The sequence below is a fragment of the Heliangelus exortis genome, chromosome 7 (genome assembly GCF_036169615.1).
Source record: "Heliangelus exortis chromosome 7, bHelExo1.hap1, whole genome shotgun sequence".
Lineage (NCBI taxonomy): Eukaryota > Metazoa > Chordata > Aves > Apodiformes > Trochilidae > Heliangelus > Heliangelus exortis.
The window spans coordinates 21,706,751-21,732,257 of record NC_092428.1 but is presented as its reverse complement, the minus strand read 5'-3'; the positions used below and the strand labels follow the sequence as shown (position 1 = coordinate 21,732,257).

Here is a 25,507-nt window from a genome sequence, read left to right as displayed (position 1 = left end):
TTTCTTTTCTTTACATGTCCAAATATGTCAGATTTGAAAGCAAAAAGTTGTGAAACTCTTAAACTTGTTTACAAGGAACAAGTCCAGTTAAAATAATGGCCCTCCTTAGGCAAAGATATTTGAATCTTCTTGATCACTTGAAACTGAGTATGATTTTCTGAAGGCAACTTTATTACTATTCTTGATAAGTAATGATTAATAATTACTCCAAACTAACATTTTATTTGGTTACCAAACTGAACCAAGAATTGTTCATCACAAACTTACTGATATACTCTACTTTAAATTTGATACACTAAGTTTTGTTGGAATTTTTTTTTCTATTGCAGAGTGCTGGTTGCTGAAGCCATCACAGATGTAGTTGTATTATGCTTGCATGCTTTTAGCTTCCGTTGACCTATGCAGAATTGTTCTGGGTTTTTGATTAATTTTTTTGTTTGTTTTTCTTAAGTTTTGATTTCACCCCCTGAAGTACTTTATTCCTTACTATTTTGTTGGAGTTTTTCTTAGTGTGTTTTTGTTTTGTTCTGTTTTGCTGCAGTCACTTCATTTAACTGTACTTCAGTTTATCTGCTAGACACTATTTCCTGGACCTATTTCCATGTACCTGAAAGAGTCAAACTTTTTGGTTCCATGGGGTGATCCAATCTGAAGAGCTTTTTGTGACTCCAGTGATTTTACTGTGCTGAGAAGGGACTGCTTGGGGTCAAAGCAGAGAGAAGGTGGATCACAAATACTGAGTATTCCGCCTTTTTTTAAAGAATTCCTCTCTGAATTTCTTTTAGATCTATTAATGAGAAGGTCTACCAAGGGACACCTGAATACTGTCTGATTGGCAAAAGCTCTCTGCACCTAAAGTGCCCATCACAACTGTCGTGACTCAAGTTCTCAAGTAACTCTTCACATTAAATGCTAAAACCTTTTAGAGTTTTTGCCTCTCCTTTTTCTTTGGCTCCTAGACAGAAGACTTTTGAAAAACCCCTGGCCTTTTGTGTCTCACGAGGCTTGATCCTGAGTCATCCCTCATTTGTTCAGCTTTCTCTGACTTCAGTTTGAGCTGTAGAGGAGAATGCAGACTCTGAGCAGTTCTGGAGGTACAGAGGTGAATTTAATTGGTACCCATGGTTTGGTTTTGACAGATGTGATCGGATAATACGTTTTGAAGTGATGCTGCCTTTGTTTGCTTTTCTGCATTTCAGTTTCAGTTGCAAGATCCCATTATGTAGGCAGGTTTTGGTTTGTTTTTTTGGTTTTTTGTTTGTTTGGTTTTTTGTTTTGTTTTTTGGGTTTTTTTGTTGGTTTCTTGGTTTTGGTTTTGTTTCTTGGTTTTGGTTTTGTTTCTTGGTTTTGGTTTTGTTTCTTGGTTTTGGTTTTGTTTCTTGGTTTTGGTTTTGTTTCTTGGTTTTGGTTTTGTTTCTTGGTTTTGGTTTTGTTTCTTGGTTTTGGTTTTGTTTCTTGGTTTTGGTTTTGTTTCTTGGTTTTGGTTTTGTTTCTTGGTTTTGGTTTTGTTTCTTGGTTTTGGTTTTGTTTCTTGGTTTTGGTTTTGTTTCTTGGTTTTGGTTTTGTTTCTTGGTTTTGGTTTTGTTTCTTGGTTTTGGTTTTGTTTCTTGGTTTTGGTTTTGTTTCTTGGTTTTGGTTTTGTTTCTTGGTTTTGGTTTTGTTTCTTGGTTTTGGTTTTGTTTCTTGGTTTTGGTTTTGTTTCTTGGTTTTGGTTTTGTTTCTTGGTTTTGGTTTTGTTTCTTGGTTTTGGTTTTGTTTCTTGGTTTTGGTTTTGTTTCTTGGTTTTGGTTTTGTTTCTTGGTTTTGGTTTTGATATATTGTTTTGAAAAACAGTGTTTGCCTGATATATTTATTTTAAATTATGAGCAAAGACATGCTTTAATATTTTTTGCAGCAAGCAAGCAGCTCTCCAGTAGCATGTGGTATTTTGCTAATAATGCACTAGTAGCTTGGCAGTCTGTTAATATGTTACTGAAGATATGGATTAGTGCATTGTGGTTTCAGACTGATAAATCATCTGCAAAATGTGCACAGCATTTATTTATGGAGCAAGATTTTGGAGAGATGACTGTCTCTAATTTGTGCATTTCTGGAGCTTGAGCTGTTGTTTCTTTCCAGTTGTGGGTATGATCTGGTGCACAATTTTGCTTTATATCATGGTGCAGTCAAAGCCCTTTAAGTGTTATTGGATTAAATAAAATTTTATCTGGCACAAAATGGCCAAGGGGTAGCTGCTTAGATAATCATAATTCAGAACACAGTTGCTGTCTCTGTAAATGCAATAAAGTATTTTTCATATTTTCATTAAGTTTTTTGTTTTAATCATAGACATATGCATTCAAACAGTTAAATTGAGTTTAGAAAAAGAACCCACTTACTATTAAAAAAATTGTTTTCATTTCTAAAAAACTTAAGGTTTTTGCTCATACTTTATTACTAGGATTTTTTATTTAAATTGTTCCAGCAGTCTCCCATGTTCACTAGAGTTCTGGTAGCATTGACAAAGGAAGATCTCTGCTTTCCATTAAGAATTGGTATGTCTGTGATGTTTACTTTACAAATATTAAAAAAATTAAGAGAGTTAAAAGAGTTAAATCATAGGACATGTTTGCAGGCAATATTAAAGTTTTACACACCTTTTCCCTTAATGAATGTCTTGCTTAGGGCTTGGTGTCTTTTCCACCCACCCATCTTCTGTTTACTTCTAAAAGCACAGGGAGAGAAATTACAGGCTAAATGGTTTTTAAGATTCAGGGTATTATGAGTAAAAAAAGTAATCTATTCTGTGTGTAATTTGCATGTTTTTCAAGACCCTTTCTAAGTAGGCACACTACATAAAATATCAGGAAAAAAGCATGATGTGATCCTGTAATAACTGCAGGGAACCCTTGTTATATGGAGTTGCTGTAAATATTTTGCCATTGACTTCACTGAACATAAAATTTAGCTCTCCATGTACTATTAAATCAACTTGTTACCTTTGTAGAATGCAAATGTGATATATTTGTAAAATTCTGGGGTTTCTTGAGGAGTTGTTTTGTGGTTTGGGGTGTTTTGGTTTTTGTGACTGGAGCTGCATTGCCAGAGAAAGTCCAGTTGACTGTAGATGGCTTAGTTCATTGTAGCACATTTCAAAATGGGACTGGGGATTTAAAATAAACTTCTTGTTGTGTGCCTCAGTAATTCTGTGGTTCTCAGCTAAATGGATTAGTTGCAAATGGGTAACAAGATACAGGTAAAGCTGACTTGCATGTTGATACTGAATCTATAAAACTGTTATACTGCATATTTTCACTACTATTGAGTAATATTTTGAAAAGTCCTTTAATGTGCAGGCTTTGGCCAACCAAATACAAGGCCTTTAAATATTCCTCCTTGAGAGTGCACTAAGTAGGTAGTAGGTGCCATACCTATGGTAATTAGTGCCTCTTACTATAAGCTACCAAATTTTTGTGCCCATCCACTCGTGACTTCTGGAAAGTTAAGCAGGATCCTCTATTTCTCTCCTCAGTACCTCACTAATTTCTTTTTTTTATTTTTTTTTTTTTTTATTTTTTTTTGTCCCCCCCACGCTCTAAAGCAGCTCAGGCTTTCTTTCAGGAAAAAACATTCTTTATGATGAGGTGCGTGCAGTGTGGGTATCATTTAATGCTGCCGTGGACAATTTTGTTTGGTATCTATCCAGGAAAATCTATTTTTAAAGCCAGAAATGCTGCGAGACAGATGTCATGGGTGGAAATGGTTGTTGCTGCTGCAGTAAGTGTGGAAGCAGCTGCTATGAATGTGCCATTTCCCAGGATATTTTAAATTATTGATTCTCTCCTTTCCTGCATTTGTCTTTTGCAATTACAATTTATTAATATCAGATCATGATACTGGAAGCAAGGAATCTGGTAACTTTGAAGAAGTTATCCATGTTATGCCTTGCAGATCAGTCAATAAATTGGCTGTAATTCACTATCTTGTGCTGGTACAAACACAAACAGATTAATGAGCCAAGAATCCAAAGTCACTTCCACTTCTGTAGACCAAGCTTTAGACCTTAACAAAGTAACGTAACATCTGAAAATTTTCTACCAAATTTTATTCGATATCTCCAAACAACAACATTTTTTTAACCAACTTCATGTTTCTAAAGAAAAGGTCTTGAAGCCTTCCATTGAAATGTGATTTGAGTTCTGGTTCATTTGATTAAGCAGCAGTATCTGAGACTTGGTGATAGAATACCCAGTTTTGGAGAATGAGAATTATAAATAAAGCTTTGCTAGTAAAGTGAGGCAAGTAAAATAGAGCAAAAGTGCCTTGAAATTCTTTATTTTAATTTATTTTAAAAAAATCCAGCAGAACCCTATAGCATGTTCTGCTTTTACATTAAACACCCAGACAACTGGCAATTAAAAACTAAGAAAGTTGACCTTAAGGGCTTATGGATTATTGCCGTTTATGTACTGAATCAAGGGATATCTGGATATTTCACTGAAGTTTCCTTTTGTCACATGTAAACGTTTGGAATTTGGATCTGTGGGACTAGAAATAAATTAAAAGGCTGTACTAGTAGTTTTGTGATTGCCTAGGGTTTGTCAATTATTAAAAAAACAAAACATAACAGCAAACTTCACTATAGAGTGGTGGATACTTAGCAGGCTTCTGAAGTGTGATGAAGGACAATTCCACCATGGAAAAGTCAATTCAATATTTATTTAGGAGTCAAAAAAAAAAGGGAAAAAAAAAAAAAGGATATCTGTAAACAAGACAATGCTATTTATTATTGATTAGAGAAACATTAAAGAAAACTATACAGTCTCTCCAGTGCTTTCTGTTGTTTTGTTCTTTATGTGGTTCTGTTTAGAACAAGTTCTTAGATTTTGTTTTCTTCAATATTTAATGAAGTTGTAACAGAGTTTATTTCATCATCAGAGCAACCTGAAATAAGAGCAGGATTGTAACCTCTCAGAAAACTCACGTATCCTGCGTAGGAATATATCCAACAGAAAATACCAAACAGCTCTAGGAATATCTAAAATATCCATTAATAACACAGCTTTTGAGCTTTGTTAATGTCAGTTAATGACCTTTGTAGCTGACATCTGATCTTTGCAGGCCAGATGTTGTCATGACTTAGACAGATGTTTCCGTGTGCATCCACCTGGTGAGATTTGCACAAACATTTCCAAGATAGAAGGGGCTATAACTTAAAGCTTACTGGCAATGATACTGTATTAATTTAAAAGAGAAAAAAAAGTTAGAAATTATGGTGTTCTTTTCAGCATAGGAAGTGCTTTCCAAGGCTGTCATAAGAAGCTGTCAGCTTCATTGTTACCTTCAACTTTTGTGCTTAATTTGAAAAAGAGGGACAGAACTCAATACTATCTAAGAAAAGCTTGAAATCATGTCCAAGTGCAGAAAATGAACGATTAGAATTTGTGGCTGTTTATAAATAAAAGAGTTTTAAGGGGAATATTTTGATTTCAGTTGCTCTGGATGAGCAGAGCACCAGGTCACTCCTCTGGAAGTCTCAGAAACTCCAGTTCTTGAGGGCTGGTTTGCTGCAAAGATTGTCCATAGCCTGTTAACATTTTATATTGGCAGAGAATTCCAATTCCCTGTGTGATTTCCATCAGTACTCAAAGGAAGCATTGCTGGAGCTGCATCTAGCTCTGCCCTGATACCACACCGGCAAAAGTTTCTGCTGTGGGCTTGATTTATTTAATCTTGAATACCATTAAACAGACAAGTGATCAAAATAAACCAGAACAAAGCCTGTGAAGAATGCATTTAATCTAAAGCTCCAAACTGTTGACCTTGACAAGGGTTTTAGAGCTAATTATGGTAGAAGATGAGTATCCTGCACTTCAGACATTGTGTCCTTTGGGGATGTCTCAGATTGCTTTGGTCTGTGTAACACAATTACTTTCCTAAAGGTATTTGCACAGATTGCTTCTTCACAGAAGGCTGAGAAATATATGTTCTGTTCTCTAATGCCATATTAAGTTGCTGCTCATCAAACAGTTTTATTTACCTACTGTAATTGTCTCTAGTGCTTTCAAATAATATTATCTTCTGTTTTCCTTATTTAGAAATATATCAAGTTATGGTTATATATATATATATATATATATATATATATATATATATTTTTTTTTTTTTTTTTTTTTTTTTTTTTTTTTTTTTTTTTTTTTTTTTTTTGCCTAAGCAAACTTTAAATGGTCATTTAGGTGCTCCTGTGTAAAACTGACCTTAAAGGTGGCTGGGCTAATTTTTTTTCTATATAAAGATATTTTTATTACCTGACAGTTCTTCAAATATCAACAGTGATGTGCTAGTCCCCGTTTGCCTTTATAAATGTTGTTTTCTTTTGTTTTCTTTCCATAATTCTATTTGATATGTTCCATTTGAGAGTTTTCTCATACATAGTAGTTTTCACATAGCCTCAACCTTTTTTGTAAGTGCTGCTGTCTATGAACATGGCAGGATATTTTATTTTCAATCTGCAAAAATGTTTAAAGGGAGAATGTTGTGGTTTCTTCCCAGGATTTTCTCTCTGGCATATAAAATACTACTACTAATAATGAAATAATTCCATGCCAAAGGTTAGGGTGGGAATTATCTTAAATTCTTTTGAAATTTATTTTATTAATCTTCCTTCACTTAGTTTAGATAATGAGAATTTGTAGCACTGTTTTATTCAAAATACACTAAGAATGAAAGAAGTTACATTGAAAGGTTTTTAGAATTCTCTGAATTTTCTTGCAGAACCACACTTGCGAGTATCTTATTTCAGTATCTTGGTTTTCAACTTTGGTATTAGTGGGGTGGATATTTAATTTTTCTCGAGTTATAAGCTTAGGAGGAAGTTAATGTGATTTATTTAATTTTGAGTTTGTGAAGTTCCGTGTGCATTGAGCACAGCTTCAATCCTTGGGCTGCAGCCAACAAAATATTTTGTGATAGTATATATATCATATGATGAAATATTCTCTTAGAATTTTAGTAAATGTTTGTATATTAGAGCCTGGTCCTTGCCCCATAAAGTGAGTGAGAATTTAAAATTTTAAAATGAAGATTGTAAATGGAGATTGAACCACGGCTCTGTGGAAATCATTGTCTTCTTTGAAAATCACACTTCATTTGAAAAATTCTTGTCTTAATGAAGAAAATTAAAATATCTGTCAGTCAGCCATCTTCCTCTGAAGATTTCACTTTATTGTTGATTAATCCAACTGGATTAGAAAGGTTAAAGGAGATGTTATCTCACCCTAACACACTGTGAGCCTACTCAAAATATCATTATCAAGCTGCAGATTTCAGAGTTCCAGTTCAAACTCTCATCAGGTTTTTTTCAGCTGTGTTGCAGGAGTGTTTGGATGGACCTATGGAAACCTACAAATGCTTTACCTAAAACCACACAATCTACAGGGCCTTGCTTGCATTTAAGTTCTGGACTGATGTGACAAGTTAAATTAGCATTTTCCTAAGGTTTTTTGCTTTCTTTTTTTCTTTCATGGGTAGTTTGTTTTTTTGGTTTTTTTTTTTTTGGTTGGTTTTTGTTTTTTTGTTTTTAAAATATAAAAAAAACCTGGTTTTGTTTTTTTTGTTTGGTTGGTTTTTCATTTTTTTCTTTTTTGGGGTTTTTGCTATTGTTGTCTAGGTTTTTACATTACATTACACATTTACTACATCCCATTACTACACCTTTTAAATGAAGTCATGTATTTTATTTAAAACCACATCTTACTATATTAATATGAAAATATTGTTCTGGCTAAAGAATACAAAATTAGTGTGTTTGTTTTACAAGGGATTCCTTGGAAATTGGAGTTGATAGAAATTATACTCAACTTTGCTACTTTTAAGTTTATCTTTCTGCTACTATTTCCAAATACAGGATTCTTTTTGTGAATCTTTTAAAGGCATTTGACTTCAAATAATATTGCAGTCACACTGGAGCTTGCTTGCCCTATGCTTTTGGTTCCTGTAATTGGTTTGTCTTGATCACTTAATGGATGAATTTGACCAAATTTCTTTAACATATATACTTAAAAGAATGTCCCATATTTAGCCTTACAGCATTTCTTACCTGTTTCTGTTTCCTCCACAGATACTACAACGTATTCCACTGAAAGATCTGAGCACTTTAAGCCATGCAAAGACAAGGATCTTGCATACTGTCTGAACGAAGGGGAATGCTTTGTGATTGAAACCTTAACAGGATCCCATAAACACTGCCGGTAAGTCGTTTGCAAATATGTTGCAAGAAATAGTCTCCTGTCCAAAGGAAACAGCTTTAGAAAAGGTAAAATTGAGACTTAGCATGTTATGAAGCAATGGTGTTTGCCTCCAATTCAATTGCATCCCTTACAGTTGATGTTTTGGATCATTTACTTATTAATAGAAATACAGAAACACAAAAAGCAACATTTTGATTTCTTTTATAGAAAAGCAAAATCTTCAGTATTCTGTTTTCTGGTTATATAAACAAGTAAAGATTAATGCTTCAAGGTTTTTTTGGATTTTTTCAAGTCTAGAAGCTTAAGTTCCACTTTATTCCAGAAGCCTTCCTATATTTTGGATAGCTTTGACAACGGCTAAGGATATCAAACTGGTTGTTTAGAGAGAGGAAGAGTTGTTCTGGTAGTAGTTTTAGGAATGAGGTTTTTTTATATTTGATTACTGGAAGATAAAATGGACTAGAACAGGTATCTGAATCTATGTAGCTGTTGTACAGCTTTATAATCCTGAACTTCTCCAATGTCTGTGTCCAGTTTGAATATCTCAAAAAATATCAGAAAAGAAAACCAGGTCACCAAATATAATTATTCTAGAAGTAGGGGCCAGTAAAAGGGGATTCTATGCAGAAGGAATATTGTAGCATTTTTCTAAAGATGAGAATGAAAAAATTCTGAACTATTCAAACAGTCTTTTAAACAGAAGTGATCCAAAGTAAAAGCATATAAAAAGTGGTGTTTTATCTACTCCAAAGTTAATACTGTATTTGGCATATGAAAGGTGTATCTAAGACACTTGTATGACCCAATTCTAAACTGAGTATCTAAATATGTAGATGTGTCTAATATAATGGAAAATACTTAAAATATTCAGAGACTTACCTGAATGGTTTGGGACATAGGCTGCTAAATACCACTGAAAGCGGGGAAAAAAAAGTCAGAAAATCAGTTGTGCCTGGTTTTAAGGTGGAGATTTATGGATTTAAAGGTTGAATCAGAAGAATATTAATCAGATTTTTATGTTTAATACTATGCTGGTAATTTTCCATTTCAGTTGTATATGCTTCATTTCCCTTGTTTTATGTTTTCTTATGGCATGCTTATTAGATTAGATATTAGGAGTCATTAATCATGGAAAAATGTGACTTTTTTAGCTTTCAACATAAAACATTATAGGTATTTTTTCTAAAAGCAAGTGTGTGACTTTCAGACTTCCTTAAAAGTGTCATGAGCTGTAAACAACAGAATTTTATCACTCAAACATAGAAGCATTTTTCATTGTCAGAATTTTCAAATGGGGCAAAAGTGATTACAAATTAATAGCAGGGAGAAATGGATATATGAAAAAAATTAATTTGACTGATAAATTAACTGGCTAATTTATTTAAACAGACCATTTTATTAAACTGTAGGGATGAAACTTTTAGATATTTCCTGTTGTCTCCTTTGCCAGGCTCCTGTTTATTTGCTGGGATTCTACTGCTGCAGTTGTTGAGTTTTTCATTCTTTCCAGCAAAGTGAAATTTTTTCCTCACTCTCTCGTGTTGTTCTTCCATAGGGAAATAGTTCTCATTTGTGAATCTGCTCAGTCCCACGTGTGCCAGATTTGCTTTGCTTGCACAAGTTTCAGGCATTGACATGTTGTCTGGGAATTAAACATCTGCTTCTGTCACTGGGTACTTTGAAGTCTGCAACCCAAAAAGACACATAGAAAGCAATAAAAATTCATACAGCAAGAGAAGATGCAATTTAAAATTTAAAAGGTGATTAAACTAGTTATAATGCTTTTTTTAATTGAGTAAGGACCTTCAATGCTGCAAGCAGCAGCTTGTTCAGAGTCACTTTTATGGTACTTCTGTGTATATTATTGATGAAAAGAAACCTTTTAATTTGACCTTCAAATTCTGTACCCATATCTTAGTAATAGACTGTACATCTCTTTGTCAGGGCCAGTGCTGTAGGGAGATGCAAGTTTGTTTTCTGTCTGTAGCCTAGAACCATCCTTTGAAATAGTAGATAAAATGTAGACATATAGAAAAATACAATATGTATCCTCTAACTATAGGGAAAAAGTAATTTTCCCTGAGAATGAAAGGGTTATGGGATTCCCATTGCAATTAAAAAAATAACTTCAATACAGAATTATGAAAACTTAAGAGACTGAAATGATACTTTGTTCTTAGAATCAAGCTGCATTGTGTATTCTCATTGGGAGTTTGATTTTGCATCTGTTCTGGGAACAGAGCACCAATTTACTGAAATGGGAATTTGCCACGTGGAACAGCTGCAGAGAGAAGACTTTGATGTAGCAAAAAAACTTTTGTCCCACTTCATCAGGTTGAAAGAGTATTAGTAGATGATCTATATGCATGGGCTCTTGTGCAGTTGTTGTGTGTACGTGTTTAGGGACAAATATGCTAATAACTGCTGAAGGAAAAAAAAAAAGGCATTTGGTAGCAAGTAATATTTCTGTTTTGTGAGAAAACACAGCATGCATCCCTGGTGAAGGCAAGAAGGGGTTTGAAGCAACCCTCCTCATGCATCTTCCATTCTTTTTCACCCACAGAGGAGATGTTTTAGCTTAGTGGACAATTGGAGGAGAAAAATTATAGGAATGGTTAGGTTCAAATTCTACATTTCTGGTTTTGTTTCAATTTCTACATTTTACTCACTTTCTCTTGCTGAAAATTTGCCTGGGGGTGAAAACTGGCAGAGTTACCTGCATGGCCAGGCAACAAATGAGATGCACTGAATGTTTTTAAAGATGTAACTATTTTAAAGATGTAACTTAAACCATTCACAAAAAGAAATACTTAACATGAGCTTGTTTTAAGGATAGGGTAGGTCAGCAGTAGGGAAGCTTCATATTTAGTTTGTCCATATGCTGAAATATTTTTTTCCCTGTTGCCTTCTTGAGAATTTAAGTTGAATGGTGAGGATGCTTTTATTCATTATTTACACAAACAAAACACATCAGCATTTAGTTGGGTTTTGTCTATACAATTATATGTCAAAGACACTCTCTCTCCAGTCACTCTGGGGCTTTGTTTTGTGATGGGTTTGTTTGGTTTTTATGTGTATGTGAATATTTTTATTTTTTTTTTTCTAAGTGCCTTCATTTTCTTTTGATTACCCATGTAGGACTGGGAAACACTGAATGAATGAGTGGCCAACACTTTTGAGAGGGAAAGATGATTGCACTGTTAAATTTCTCTTCTGAAAGAAGCCATTAAGACCATTGTGTGCATCTTGGAAATCTTGGTGTTGGCAGTGAACTCCCTTGTACTCTTTTAGTCTTGAGGATATTTGATGAGATGCTCCCTTTGTCCCTGTCCTTCATCTCTCCTTCACAAAGCAAGCAGTATAAAGCCTGGCTGTTTTCTCACAACAGATAGTGAAAGAATAGATTCACAAAAGTGCAGTAAACAAGCCATCTTTATATATATAATGTGTTATTATATACATCCAACAAAGACTACTTTGGTTACTATCCCAGAGTTTTCAGATTTCATAGGACTATCTGCTTTTATGGGTCCTTCTTGTTCTGATTAATTTTGAGCTTGCTCCACTGAATGCATGAAAAAAATTCATTTTTACACCTAGTTGGTTAAAAATTATGCCAGCAGTGCTCTTCTTTGTTCAACTCTTGTGAAACCAGAAGGGTTGAATTTTAATTTCAAGTCCAATTTGGATATATGTTTATATACTATCAGGTTTTACTGTGAATCTTTTGCATAGTAGTAAATAATCCAGGCATTATCCCCTTATGTCAGGAAAAGCAGGAGAAAGGTATTGAATAGATTGGACTTCAGGACAGTTCTGGGCATGGGATGTAATACGTGCACTTAACCTCAAGTTAAAAATCTAAAAATATAAGAACATAATTTCCCTGTTTTAGTTACGTGACCTGTAGCTTGGCTTTTGTAATCTGACCCAGGTGTTTTAAAATATCAGCTCCTCCATTTTGTGTGTTCTTCACACACCTTGTATTACAAGGATACTCTTCCACAGGGCTTCCAATATGTATATGAAGCAAAACCACAAAATTAGTCACAATTAATAAAACATTTCATTGCTGTTGCAATGTTACAAGTTAAGTTTCATTAAAAATATTTCATTTCATTGAGCTGAGCAAGTTAACACAGCTACAGGAATTTAAAGAAGGAAGGTGAGCTTCATATTTAGGATACTTTCCATGTTCACAGGCAATCAGCAGATGTCCTGTTGAGAAAATGAGTGCTATATGAGCACAGCTGTAGCACATATCTGGATTATATTTGTGTAGCTGCACATATCATTAGCTGGAAATGCTTCTATTTTTACTTTCATGTTTACTTTAGAAAACCTGAGGTGAACTTGAAAGACCACATTATGTAGCTCCAAGCTGCTGTTAAGCAACTATATTTTAATATAGATATCACATTGCATTGTTATTTCATCACCTGCTTATTCAGCAGCCCTTTTACAACTCATGGTTGCCTTCAGAATGCGGTTGTTCCTGTTAGCTTAGATGAAAGAGGTTCTAAAGCAAAAAAACTCAAGGCCTGTAAGAAGTTAGGAAGCATAAATGCTGCTGAGAAATCAGTCACATCTACTACAGATCACAAGGGTAGAATCATCTTATTCATATACTCAAGACAGTGGTAGTAAAAAAATTAAAAAGAAATATTTCTTTAAGTAATGTTAATAGCAAATATGGAATTTGATTACATTTCCATTTTTTAAATTGGAAAACCTCATGCTTTTCCTGTCTAGTTTTAGATGTTTCTTTTCCTTAATACAAAAACCCCAAACCCTTGTTCAAGCTCTTGCTTCTTGAAATTACAGTAAAGGGTTGCATGGCTTTGCTGCCACTTCCCTACTTTATTCTTTAAAAACAATTTCAGATATGAAGCTTGAAGAAGAATGGTTTCCAAAATGAAAGGGTTTAAAGCCCAAGCTACCTGTAGGACTTGTTACCTACATATTTTTTGTATTGCTCAGTCTTCCATGATTTTTACCACTTGGTCTGAAATTTCTGTAGTCTGAGCTCATTTAATTAGTATCAGTTAATCAGAATCAGAACTAAATTATTTTGTCCAAATGCTAAACTGCACCAGTGCTTTCTCAGTTATCCATACTCCTTTTCTAATAGATTTCTAAGATTAAAGAGCTTAAAGTCTGCTATCACTTTATAAGAACTCAATAAATAAGATTTTAAATTTAAATCTTTTAACATCAACTCCTGGTGAAGAGCCTACTGTGTGCTGTGCACATTAAATACAGCTGTATTCAATAACACCTGATTAATGAATCCATAATTTATCATTGAGAAGACAGAGGCTCTCAAAAAAGCTTCTTGTAAATGTACTTTAATTATTGATTAATTTTCACGGTCTCAACACTCTATTTTAGAGTCGTTTTTATTTACAGATTTCCCCCTAGATTATTGCATTTAGCAGATACTTGCATTGTTCAATCTTGTGTAACTTCTGTGGCAGAAAACACTTGAATCTTGAAATACATGTGTATGCAAATGGAAAAGTCTTAGGAAGTCCAATTGCTTTCCTGTCTCTGCAAGCAGTGGGGTTTAATGCAGCAGTGTAACAGTCTGTATTTCAAACGTGACAGACATTTCCCTGGATGTGTTTACAAAAAGTCACTCTCAGCACATGCTTAAGTTTTTGAGTAGTGCAGTAAATCAGGTTTTATTATTCGTGTTGCTGTTCACAGCAGCATCATTCCTTCAAGCAGCTCTATGTGCCAGAGTCGTCACTGGCAAATCTGTTATCTGGTCATCCCTCTGAAGTATTTTCTGAAAACAAGTTTATATTAGTTTTATTATTTGAGGGAGAATAAATTTATTTCATGGCAAAAAGAAATACAGCATAATATCAAGATTTGCATTTAGTGGTAGTTTTAAGTTCTTACTGACATGCTATAAGCTGTAGTGATAGTATTTGAGGTTTTATTTACTTTCTGCTGAGCACCTAGATTTTCTAATGATTCCCCTTTGAAAAACTTTGATTATTAAACAGTATCATTTCCTGGCTCCATTTCTGTCTTCTCAAGTAATGAAATTTACCTCCTGCTTCAGGTTATTATGCAGATGCACTTTTCCACTCAGAGCACTGAGGCAAAAGCCACAGTACTGTACACATAAAAATACACAACCAAGTATTTAAATTACACACTCATTTTACTTAGTTCTTCACCTGTGCTTCATAAATATTCATAGAAAATGAAATTAATAGTCCATTTCATCTTGTTTGAACTGCTTCTTTAAATTAATATTCTTGAGTTTGAGGAAGCAGGAGAAATAAAGGAGAAATTGCATAGCTTTGCATCCAAAGATAATCTTGAAGCTTAAGAGAGTGAATATATTTTACACTTAGGTCTGCAGAGACGACTGAAAAAACTGGAATTAATTTTTCTTTCCCTGAATACTGAAAGGCTGATGTAAATCCAGTTTCAGTTAACATAAAAGCCACACATTTGTTATTCAGAGATAATAGCTGTCAAATCAAGCAGTGTTAATTCTTTCATTTATATATGTACAGTTGTTTCCCAGAGGTAGGAGAAGTATAGGTTTTTTTAGAACCAGTAATTTGAGTGAAACAAAAATATTTCTGGAAGCTTTCTGTGGTCTGTCATCTGTTGGCCTGGAAGAGAAAGAGACACAACCCAGCCCTGTTTGCATTTGGCAAGATGGTTGAAGCAAGAGTTGGGCTATAATCCTGAATTTGATTAGAGAGAAGTGAGAAATGGAGTTGCTGGCTCAGCAGCTGAGAAAGGTTTAACTTGAGGCTGCTAATAATTCTTGGATTTCTTGATTTGGCACCCGAGTGGGAGATAACTGCTAGCACAGCGTTGCTTCCTAATTATCGTGTCTCACTAGCAAAAAAATGTAAAGCTAGTGGAGGCTTCCATTTTTATCACCACCTTTTCTTGTGCCTACACGTGTTTCTGAAGCTCTGTCTAGTCATCATAGGTTAGCAAGACATCTTGATTTTATAGCATTATAGCATATCTCTACTGGTAGAGATGATTCAAATCTGGTTTGTATAAAAGAACAAACTTCCATGAAGAAACATGATCTGTTAATAGAAGAAACTGCCTCTAGACTTCCTCCTGTTTTCTAATTTGAAAGGAAACCAAAGTGAAGTGACCTGCAGAAAGCTATTACTCACTACATGCTGTCTGAAGCTGAACACAAGATGAAAAGGCACATTCTGAAAATTGGAAAAGTACAAAATCATAAAGTCTTTCTCCTGCAAAGGAATATTCCATCAATTTATAAGAACTGGGTTTCACCCCCTTGCTTTCCAAAACCTACCAGTGAAAAAAAGGATTGTATAGTTTTTATAGTACACACAAAGTACTTGTAGAAAAGAAAAGCTTAAGTCATGAGGGTGCAAATATCAATGCATCTATTGCATCTCTCTTGAAGCTAACATATGCAAATGTTCTGCCATCCAACTCTGCTTTTAAATTAACTTGGAAATGAGTTAGGGCTTTTTGTTGGTGTTCTTGCCCTCCCTTAGGCAAGAAGGAATTTGTGAAGTGCGTAATACAGACATCTGAAATCTCTCATTTAAATTCTCATCCCTGACAGTGTCTTAAGTTCACTGAAAGCATTTCCAATCTAATCTGAACTGCACACATTTCTCCTGGAAGTTCATCTGCAAAAAGTCTTACTAGGAGAAGGAATAAACTCTGGACGATTGAGTCATTTAACTAGAAACAAATACCAGCTAGATTGAAATCAGAGAATTGCAGAATGGTTTGGGTTGGAAAGGACCTTGAAGATCCTCTAGTTCCAACCCCCTGCATGGGCAGGGACACCTCCCACCAGCCCAAGTTGCTCCAAGCCCCATCCAGCCCCTGGCCTTGAACACTTCCAGGGATGGGGCAGCCACAACTTCCCTGGGCAACCTCTGCTAGGGTCTCACCACCCTCCCAGTGAAGAATTTCCTCCTAATGTCTGACCTAAATTTACCCTGTTCTAGTTTAAAGCCATTACCCCTTGTCCTATAGCTACATGCCCTGCAATAAGTCCCTCCCCAGCTTTTTTGTAGGCCTATGATATCTTTGTTTTGTATTATCAAAATAGAAAGAGTCGATGATAGAAAAATGCAAACATTAGAGGTTACCTCTGGAATTACTTATGAAGAGCAAGCCTCTGTTATAAATTACTAAGGCTGTATAAAAATTAGGTTTAAAAACAGCTAAAAACTGTTTGCCTGTTTTGCAGTCTGAACTACTATGGTGGGCATTATTGAGAGATTATTATCAGTCAGTAGCAGGGGAAAGCATTTTTGTCTGATGTCAGCTTTGTTGGAAGAACACAGAAGCAGTACAGACATTTCAAACTTTACAAACAACCATCATTGAATTTCTACAAAACCTTTAAACTAAAAGATTTTTGATCAACAGTATTGGAGACTCTTTTGATATGCTTTCTGCTGTTTACATCTCTTCTCTATGTGGCACTTCAGGTTTATAACATCATTCAGATGCACAGCCATTATAGGGAGGAACTGAGATTTGAAGGAATTTTAGCTTTGGAGGATTTATAGAGGGATGCTATTCCAGTAAATAAGAGAAAAAAAGTTTTTTGTTTATTTTTTTCTTAAATCTTGATATTTTAAAAACAATTTTAACCTAGAGTAGCCATTTAAGAGACACAAAAGCATTAGATGGTCTGTCTTTGGAGGCTTGTCAGTTACTCATCTTTCAGATACATGTCTTCTAGTCTAGTCCATGTGCTTCGAACCAGTTCAGGGATTTGGAAGACCAGCACTATGAGAACATGGCTAGGCAGCAGACATGGAGACATTGCAACAGACATGCTCTTAAGTACCTCTGATTAATACTGAATCTGCAATTTCACTATGGGGAGTATTGTATTATTTGAATCTCTTTAGTGCTGAAAATTAATTGATGACAGACGTAAAAATGCAATACTTGCAGAATGTACCTGAGGAATAAAGCTAACCAAAAGTGATCTTTACAGTGTAATTTTGTTACGCATTTTTAGTCTTACTTTCAGCTATCACCATTAAGGGGAATTTTCTTCTTTTCGGATTTCTGTCATTTTCAGTAGGTGTTGAATAGAATCATAGAAAACTGGGCTCAAAAAGGATCTGGGTGTGTCATGGATGGTCACACAAGGTAGCAAACACATTTCTGGGGTCTAGCTTTTCCCTTTTTTCCCCAGAGTGGTGCTATTCAGGGCTTGAATTCTGGATCTGCAAAGTCAAACTCGTGAGAATGTTTTTTAAAGGAGTTTCTCTCACTTTGGAAGTAGAAGATGAAGACAGACTCAGTGTTGTTTCTGTTGGCATCCTGCATGCAGACCTGCTATGTAGCTATTGGACTTTCTTTTTTCAGGTGTGCTGACCTTGCAACTATACCAGAAAGCTTGAACCAATGCTGTCTCTGCTGTCAGTCACTCAGCTAGTCTGCCTTAAAATGCTTATTAATAAGGAAAAAAAAAAAAATCTTTGCATTCTTTAACACTTCAAATTTGAATGCAAACAAAAATAAGGATGAGGTAAAGAATGTCTGCAAACAATAAAAAGCTTCAGTATATTTTAACCAGAAGTTCTTGGAAATGTGCTTTATTTTCTGAAATTAAATTGTTTCAGAAAAAAATCGAGATTATTTAATCAATTTCAGCTTCGGTGTACTAAACAGGCCCTTTGGTTTCATTCCCCCCCATGCTCCAAGTTCCTCTTTTTGAACAAAAAACCCCACATTTTTGTGAAAGGAAAACCAACAGCATTGTGACCGTTTTTATAACAGAATTCTGAAACATCAAACTTTCAAATCCCATTTTTGCCTGATAAGCCAAATGAGTTCTTGTCCATGCGTAGAACTTGTTATATGTGTAAAAAAGCCTATTGTGGAATGACAGAAAGAGGAGAAAAGGCAGAATCCAAATACCACCTTTTTTTTATTATCACTTCTCACTAAACTCTTAAAGCACGGAGATGCTTAATGATGCATCCTAGGTATTGTGTAGGGCTTTTTCTGTTCTCTCCAAGGTTATAACAGCCACAGGAGCAGACCTGAGTGCTACATATATTGCACATCTGTAGTTTTCCAAGGTAATCACCCCTGGAGTAAACGTGCAGTTTCCTGTTATATTTTAAATCTCCATTAAAACAGAATCAGTTCCCATTGAAAGCAAATCTAAGAATCCTGTGTTTCCTAACATCCTGTTTTCTGTTGCATAGCTTCAATATAATGCTAGCAATCTGTGAATATTCTGTACCCTTTTGTATACCAAACTCTGTAACTGAGTAAGTTAAAACCCAAAACTCCTACAAATAGGTCAGTGGAGATCCCCTATGGATATTTAACGCTTGTCAGAAAATCCTTGCACCATAAAGTCCTCACTGTGTCTGCTGAATGGTGCTGTAAGACTCAGCTGAGCCTTAGCTGGCTGTCTGTAAAGGGAGCTTTAATTCTAAATACAGACAGGACACTTTCTTTTGTATAAACGTTTTAAATCTCCAAAATTGGCACAGCCAAATTAATGTAAAATGTCTTATTTTTTATCAGTAGGTATTGTTGAATATGAAATCTAGCTTTAAAGTGCTGATTTTAAGTTATGTATTTTGACTATGTCACTGACTGTTTGCTTTTTTACTTTACTCTTGTTGGAAGATACAAAGGAAGGGCTGAATATTAAATATAAATTGATTATTAAATCCCTGTGTCCTGTAAAGATGACTGACCATGAAAAAAACATGGACTTACCAAGTTACCACTGTCTCACCTCTGAAATAAATGCAAATAGAAAATTCACTGTCTCTGCATTAGAGTCCTGTGTTTTAGAGTCCTGTGTTTTAGAGTCCTGTGTTTTAGAGTCCTGTGTTTTAGAGTCCTGTGTTTTAGAGTCCTGTGTTTTAGAGTCCTGTGTTTTAGAGTCCTGTGTTTTAGAGTCCTGTCTTCTGCTGATGTCAGTTCTGAAAAGAAAGATGGTTTAACCTTGTCAGGTTTCTGATGTGTGTTGCTTTTTCTATACCTGTAAGTCTGTATTTCTTACCATGCTTTTGGCAAGGACTTGCAAAGGCTGCAGTTCCATCCCTTAAGATCCTGCATGGTTTAGGAAGTTTGGAGTTGGTGTGCAAATTTTCTGCAATATTCAGCTGTTTTCAGTATTCCTGATCAAGGCCTTTGACTCTATGCTGGAACAGCAATAATACAGTAATAGGAGCAAAATGAAAATTGTCTAGTGAATCATAAACTTTGAGTACACAGTAAGACATTGGATTTGTTTTTGCAACAAACTGCAATGGTATTATGTTAATTAACCTTTACTCCTTGAGTGGAAATGGAATCAGTGTGATTAATTGCAAGAAGTACAAAATTTACAAATTTTGTAATTTTTGTTTTCCCTGCTGTTGTAATAAAAAAAATACAAAAACATAAATTCTAATATCAAAGTGAATACATTAAAACTCAGGGTATCCAATCACAATGTCTGATGCTCCTGGAGCAAAATATTTAATGTCATTAATGTGGACTGTGCTGAGGAAAATTACACATAAGGGAATGTTGTCCATAAATCTGTGGTGCTACTTCTATGCAAAATTGCTTCTGTGTCCTCATGGTTTGCTAACCAAAAAATAGTGGAAACTGGAACTTCATGTTGCTGCATTTTCCAAGGTCTATATAATCTTTGTCTTACTTGAACAATGGTCCATTTGTTTTATAAATCATTCAGCATGTTGGAAGAGCTTTCAGTCACCTGCACTAAATCAGTTCATATTACTGGGCAACAGAAGAACATGACACTGCAGCTGCTGTGGCAATGAGATATTGGTCTAATGTCATGGAGAAAAGCTTTGCTAAAATTGGTGCAAAAAGAGGAGAGTTATCTCCATGTTGCAGTAGTTTGAATTAGACTGGATGTTGAAAAAGAGGTTAATAGTACTGGAGGAGGGAAAGGTTTAGGGTTTTCCTTTTCTCCAGTACTTTGGAAAATTTTGATCATTCACAAAAGAGATGTGTGTCTCATTGTGAATATCTTTGGGGAGGATAAATAATTGAGAGGCATTATTATTATTATTATTATTATTATTATTATTATTATTATTATTATTATTATTATTTATTATTATTATTATCATCATCATCATTATTATTTTCTATTTTCCTATGCTGTATTTGGAGGCGGGGGGCTGAGAGTTTAGCTTCCTATGTTGGAGCTTTCACAGAATCACTATGTTTAGCTTGAAAGAGACCTCCAAGATCATCCAGTAACCTTTGACTAACACCACAGTCAGCTATTAAACCATGTCCTTGAGCATCAAGTCCAAACACCTTTTAAATGTCTCCAGGGATGGTGACTCCACCACTGTCCTGGGCCATTCCAATGCCTGACAACCCTCTCAGTGAAAAAATATTTCCTAACATCCAACCTCAACCTCCCGTGGTGCAGCTTCCATCCATTTCCTCTGGTCCTGTCACAGTTCACTAAGGAAAAAAAGAAACCAAAACTAAACCAGAGCTCTTAGTCTGATAGGAGTGACTATGTCATAGCAGTTGTGTTATCTCTAAGAATGTAATTACAGTCCTTGTTTTAAAAAAATACATTTGCTGTATGTATTTTGGAAAGAGTTACATAATTTTATAAACCATTTCTTTAGAGAAAAATTCTTTATGAATGGCATGCTCACATTCTTTGCCAGTTCTTCTTAAGAATTCTTAAGTTGCATATTTAACACAGATTAAAAACTCTGTATCAAGATATTTTTTTTTTTAATCCTCTTTTCCTCTCATTTTTTGTAATTGTTTATTTTGAGCTGGTGATGTTACAGGTGACACATGGCCAGAGAGCCTTTTATTTACTTTCAATAGTATTTTAAGCTTAGCTTCCTTGGGTACTTAAATTTGTGTCAAAAACTGAGCATACATGCAGTTAATTGGTGATTTGCTGTTGCTGCGTTAGTAGTGTGGTCAACATCTGATAGCAGCCTATAATTAGCACTCACTTATTTCACTTTCTTAAATACTTTAAAATGTTTCAGTTCAGATGAAGCTACTTTGGTCCTGTACTTACCTTAGGGCTCTATGCAGCCTGGTGTCCACACAATGGTAGTGATAGAAGATAGACCTGGAGGTAGCCCCAAGAAACTTGGTGTATTACTTTTCCTGAGGACACCCCCAATTCCATGAAAAGGCATAATATGTAGGTGTGTCTGTGTCTTTATCTAAATCTTTCTTTTGTTATCCTTAAAGCCAAAAGACTAAGGTATGGTGCTAGCCCTTTGGTGAAATCTCTACTGTAATGAATCCATTGGAAGGAAAATACTGAAAACAAGGGTCTCATTTGGTGTTCATATTCTGTTGATAGCTATGGAGCACTTGCTAGAACACACTTATTTGCAAAGAACACCTTCTACTTATGAAAGAATGATGTGACTATTTCTTATTTCAAAACCAAGCCTTCAAGAAGGAAACATTAAAAAAATATGGCAAGTGCACAAACTTATTAATAAGAGTCAGAAGGTCAATCTAGAGAAGAGTAAGAGGAAATTTCCTAGAGGAAAGCACATATGGTAACACTGCTCAAAGAGTGTACTTTCTACTGAAATAGTTTGCATTTTTCATATCCCAGTAACCCCAAATCCTTCTCCACAGGACTCGTTTCAATCTCTCCATCCCCAAACCCCTTTTGATGCCAGAGATTGCTCTAATTCAGGTGCAGGACCTTGCACATTGCCTTGTTTGAACCTCAGGAGCTGCTTCAGTTTGTCCAGGAAATCTTTGTAAGAATGGTAATGACTTTTACAGCAGTGACTGTGTTCAGAGCACTGCACTCTGAATAATTTTTCTACCTCATTCTTGCAAGTGGTGCACAGTAGAATATTCCTGAATACAAGAAAATGGATGAGAGAGCAGTGATATGCAACACGTTAGTAAAAAATAAACTATGAATTTTAAATGAAGTGCAAAGTGAGTTCATTATGCATGATGGATAACTATAATATTTGCAGAGATTAAGTTTCTAATAGATTTTATTATATGCTGAATTTTGGGCATCAAGATACTTATAGTCCCCTCCAGAGGGACTTTCTTGCACTTTCTTTTCTTGTGTAGTTTGATTTGTTGCTGTTCTAAACATAAATCAGAAAACAAAATGCCACGTATTGACAGAAATTAAATTAAAGAATTTGGATATTGTTGCAGAATTATTCCAAATGTTGTTGTTGTATTCAATAGAAGTAAAACACTGCTGTGTCTATAGCTGCATGTGGTAATTTTTTTTTTGTTTTCAAGGATAAGTAATTTGTATTTAGATGTGTGACACCACCAGTGTGTGTGTGTGTTTGTCCCCCCTTCCCCATTTATTTTTAACCAATAATCACAGAATCACATTGGTCAACCCAAACAGATGAAAGTTCTGTCTCTGTAGTCCAAAGTGATCTCCTCCTGTTTAAAAGTTACTTTCAGCTTCTTTGTCTGGTGTTTTGTAAGCAAAGTTGCTCTTAATCTTATAGTTGTTTCTTCATTTAAATCCCTTCTTGAGGTAGATCCTGGAACTGCATCCTTAGAGGTGCAGTGTTCCCAGGATCTATGGAGAAAATGGTCTTTGTAGCCCAGAAATAGCAGTTTCACCCAAATACTTTTTATTTTTGAGTTAATGCTGCATATTACAGAATAGATACTAATTTCTAATATACTAATAATATTATATACTATATATTATATATGTAAATGTATATTTACATATATTTATATAACTATAAAAGCTAATATACTAAATACTAATATATACTCATACTTCTCTCTTGATGAATGCACTCATTGAGGCAAAAGCTTTTTGTACTGCAGGGAAGATTAATGAACACTTCTTCTGACCCTACACCCCTCTAAGAAAAATTTTAAAAAATAAGAAGTGTTAATATCATTGTCCTAAGAGCAGAACCTGGGGGAGGGTAGCCCCGAGTAAAAAGCTGGGGGGGGATGGATGCAAAGGTCTTATCCTCAGATGTGTCTTCACTGAGTGAGGGTCAAAGCTCTGAGTGGGCAAAAGCTGTGTTCTGCCTCAGGTGTTTTCCAGGAATGGGATAATCATGGTTGCAGAGACATTTCCAGAATGAGCAGCTCTTCTGCTTCATGGGAATGGAGTGTTAATCAAAATGTGAAGTGTTTAATAAACAGGCTTAGAGCAGTGACTTGGATTTTTTTTCTACGCTTTAAATGCTGCTGATTTTCTGTCAGACTAACAGGCTGTCCAAGCATGAGAAAGCTAACATTAGAAAATCATAATAATTACAGTCTGACATAAATTTTAGGTAGGGGTTGTACTCCTTAATCACTTACTGATCTCTGAAATTATCAAATTATGCTGAACTTCAGCTTCTGATGCATGTGAAAAACGTTTAAACTCCTTGGAAAAAATAATTGCAAAGCCAATAACTGGGGAAAAAAAATAGTAACTCAAGAAAATACAGCTCCAAGGAAAAAAACATTGTATATATCTATAAAAGTGATATATTTAAATGCATATGTGTGTGTGAATGTGTGTGTCTATGAGAAGGCTCATAGTTTTTCAGTGATAGTAACAAAAGACTTGCATTACTAATAGGTTGGACAATTCATTATTACTTAGAGAAGAAAACCATGTGCATTTTTAAAAGGATGATTATTCCAAGCCTTGCACACAAGAATACAGTGCTCACAAGTAAATTTACAAGTGCACATGGCTCTTCAGAGTTTCAGGCTCTTCTTGCATAGAAAATTTCAGTGGTGATGTTAATGAAAACCAGAGAATGTTGGATTTTCTTTTGAAAACTTTGAGGGATTATTTATTTATCCAGGCATCCTTGGGTTTTTTTCCCTTGCAAACACTGTCTCTTTTCTGTAATTCCATAATTTCAGATTTGTTATTTTCTGTTTAGTTAGTAAACAAACCCAATTGTTTACAAGGATTACAGAAGAAAGTAAAAGAATGGGGAAAAAAGTGACTGTAATCAGTCAAATGGGATGGTAAAGTCAAATTGTCTCCTACTACTGCTATAACTTTTTTTTTCTTAGGGATTAAGCAGTGTAACCTTAAAAGAGTAACTGTGCTAGTCTTGGGATACAATCCAAGAAACAGAAAATTTCAGCATTACATGACAGCATGAGTTTATATAATTTGGGAGAAAACATGGATCTATGCTTAAAGAATCGCCATTCACATCAGAGTCAGAGTAATATAACTGCAGTAGAAAATAAAAACTATGATCTCAGCCTTTTACTTCTTGAAAATGTTTCCAGACTAACCAGGAAAACTCCCTTAATGTCTGAAAATGGGCAGAATTCCAGACAAGCTTTTCCAGTGCTGCTAGCACCAAAGATTTCCCATTTCCTTTAGGAAAAAACCAGCAAGATGCAGTACCCATCAATCCTTTTCACTAGCTTAATCTGTTAACATCTCAGAAAACAGGTAAGCAATGCTTGAAAAAGAAATGTAATTTTTTTCCTTTTTAAATAATAAGAAAAAACCCCAACACATGGCATTTCTAGACAAAGTATCATACAAGCTGTTTAGCTGTTAAAATTAGAGTGGGTCCTCATTCATCTAGAAAATTGAATTATACTTGACCATTTTTGTTTTCATATAAATTACTGACAGATATAAGCTTTTTTGAGTCCCTTAATCCGGAGAAAATTTCATAACTGCTGCCTTTGTGACCTTAATGCTTTCTTAGTGTTTTGTGGGGAATTAAGGAGATTGACATATTTCTTTAGATTCATCCTTACAACACAGGTGTTAGTTTGTATTATACTTTATTGCACAAGGGTGGCAATAAATATCTTTATTATCATCCATAGAGTCTGGTTATGGAAGCCCTGGTCTCTTCATTTATACTCAGCTGGAATATCAGGGAGGTATAATAAACAGATTAAAGATTTGCAATTAGAATTCATAAAATGACTCAGCAGTTTGTGTGTAGCTAATGGGACTATGTATTATTCTTTTTAATAATTAAGTAGTCAATTATTATTTTTTCTTAATAGGTGTAAAAGTATAAAAATAAAAAATGTATCCCATTTTCTTTTAAGGAGTTTGTTGGAGTAGACATTATGCTGCATTTCCTTCTGACAGAGGATTCCTACTCTTCTATCTAGATCCCAAGGTGCATTCCTGGGCTATCTTTTAGAAGAATCCACCATCCATGTTAAATGTCATTATTTTGATTCCTTCATTTCAGGAGGAACTTAATCCTGAACTTTTCAGGAGTAGTTATCGGATCCTGGAATAGGCTACAGCTTTTAGGCTCTAATGTTTACTGACC

The 25,507-nt window shown here is 34.9% G+C and overlaps 1 protein-coding gene across 1 annotated transcript in view; it reads left to right on the top strand.

Annotated features, from left to right (window-relative positions):
• NRG3 (neuregulin 3) overlaps positions 1-25,507 on the top strand; it is a 341,086-nt gene that overhangs the window by 131,299 nt on the left and 184,280 nt on the right. The window contains exon 2 of the mRNA XM_071749296.1: positions 8,099-8,228. Within this exon, the coding sequence (XP_071605397.1) occupies positions 8,099-8,228 (130 nt within the window). The remainder of the gene's footprint in view (positions 1-8,098; positions 8,229-25,507) is intronic.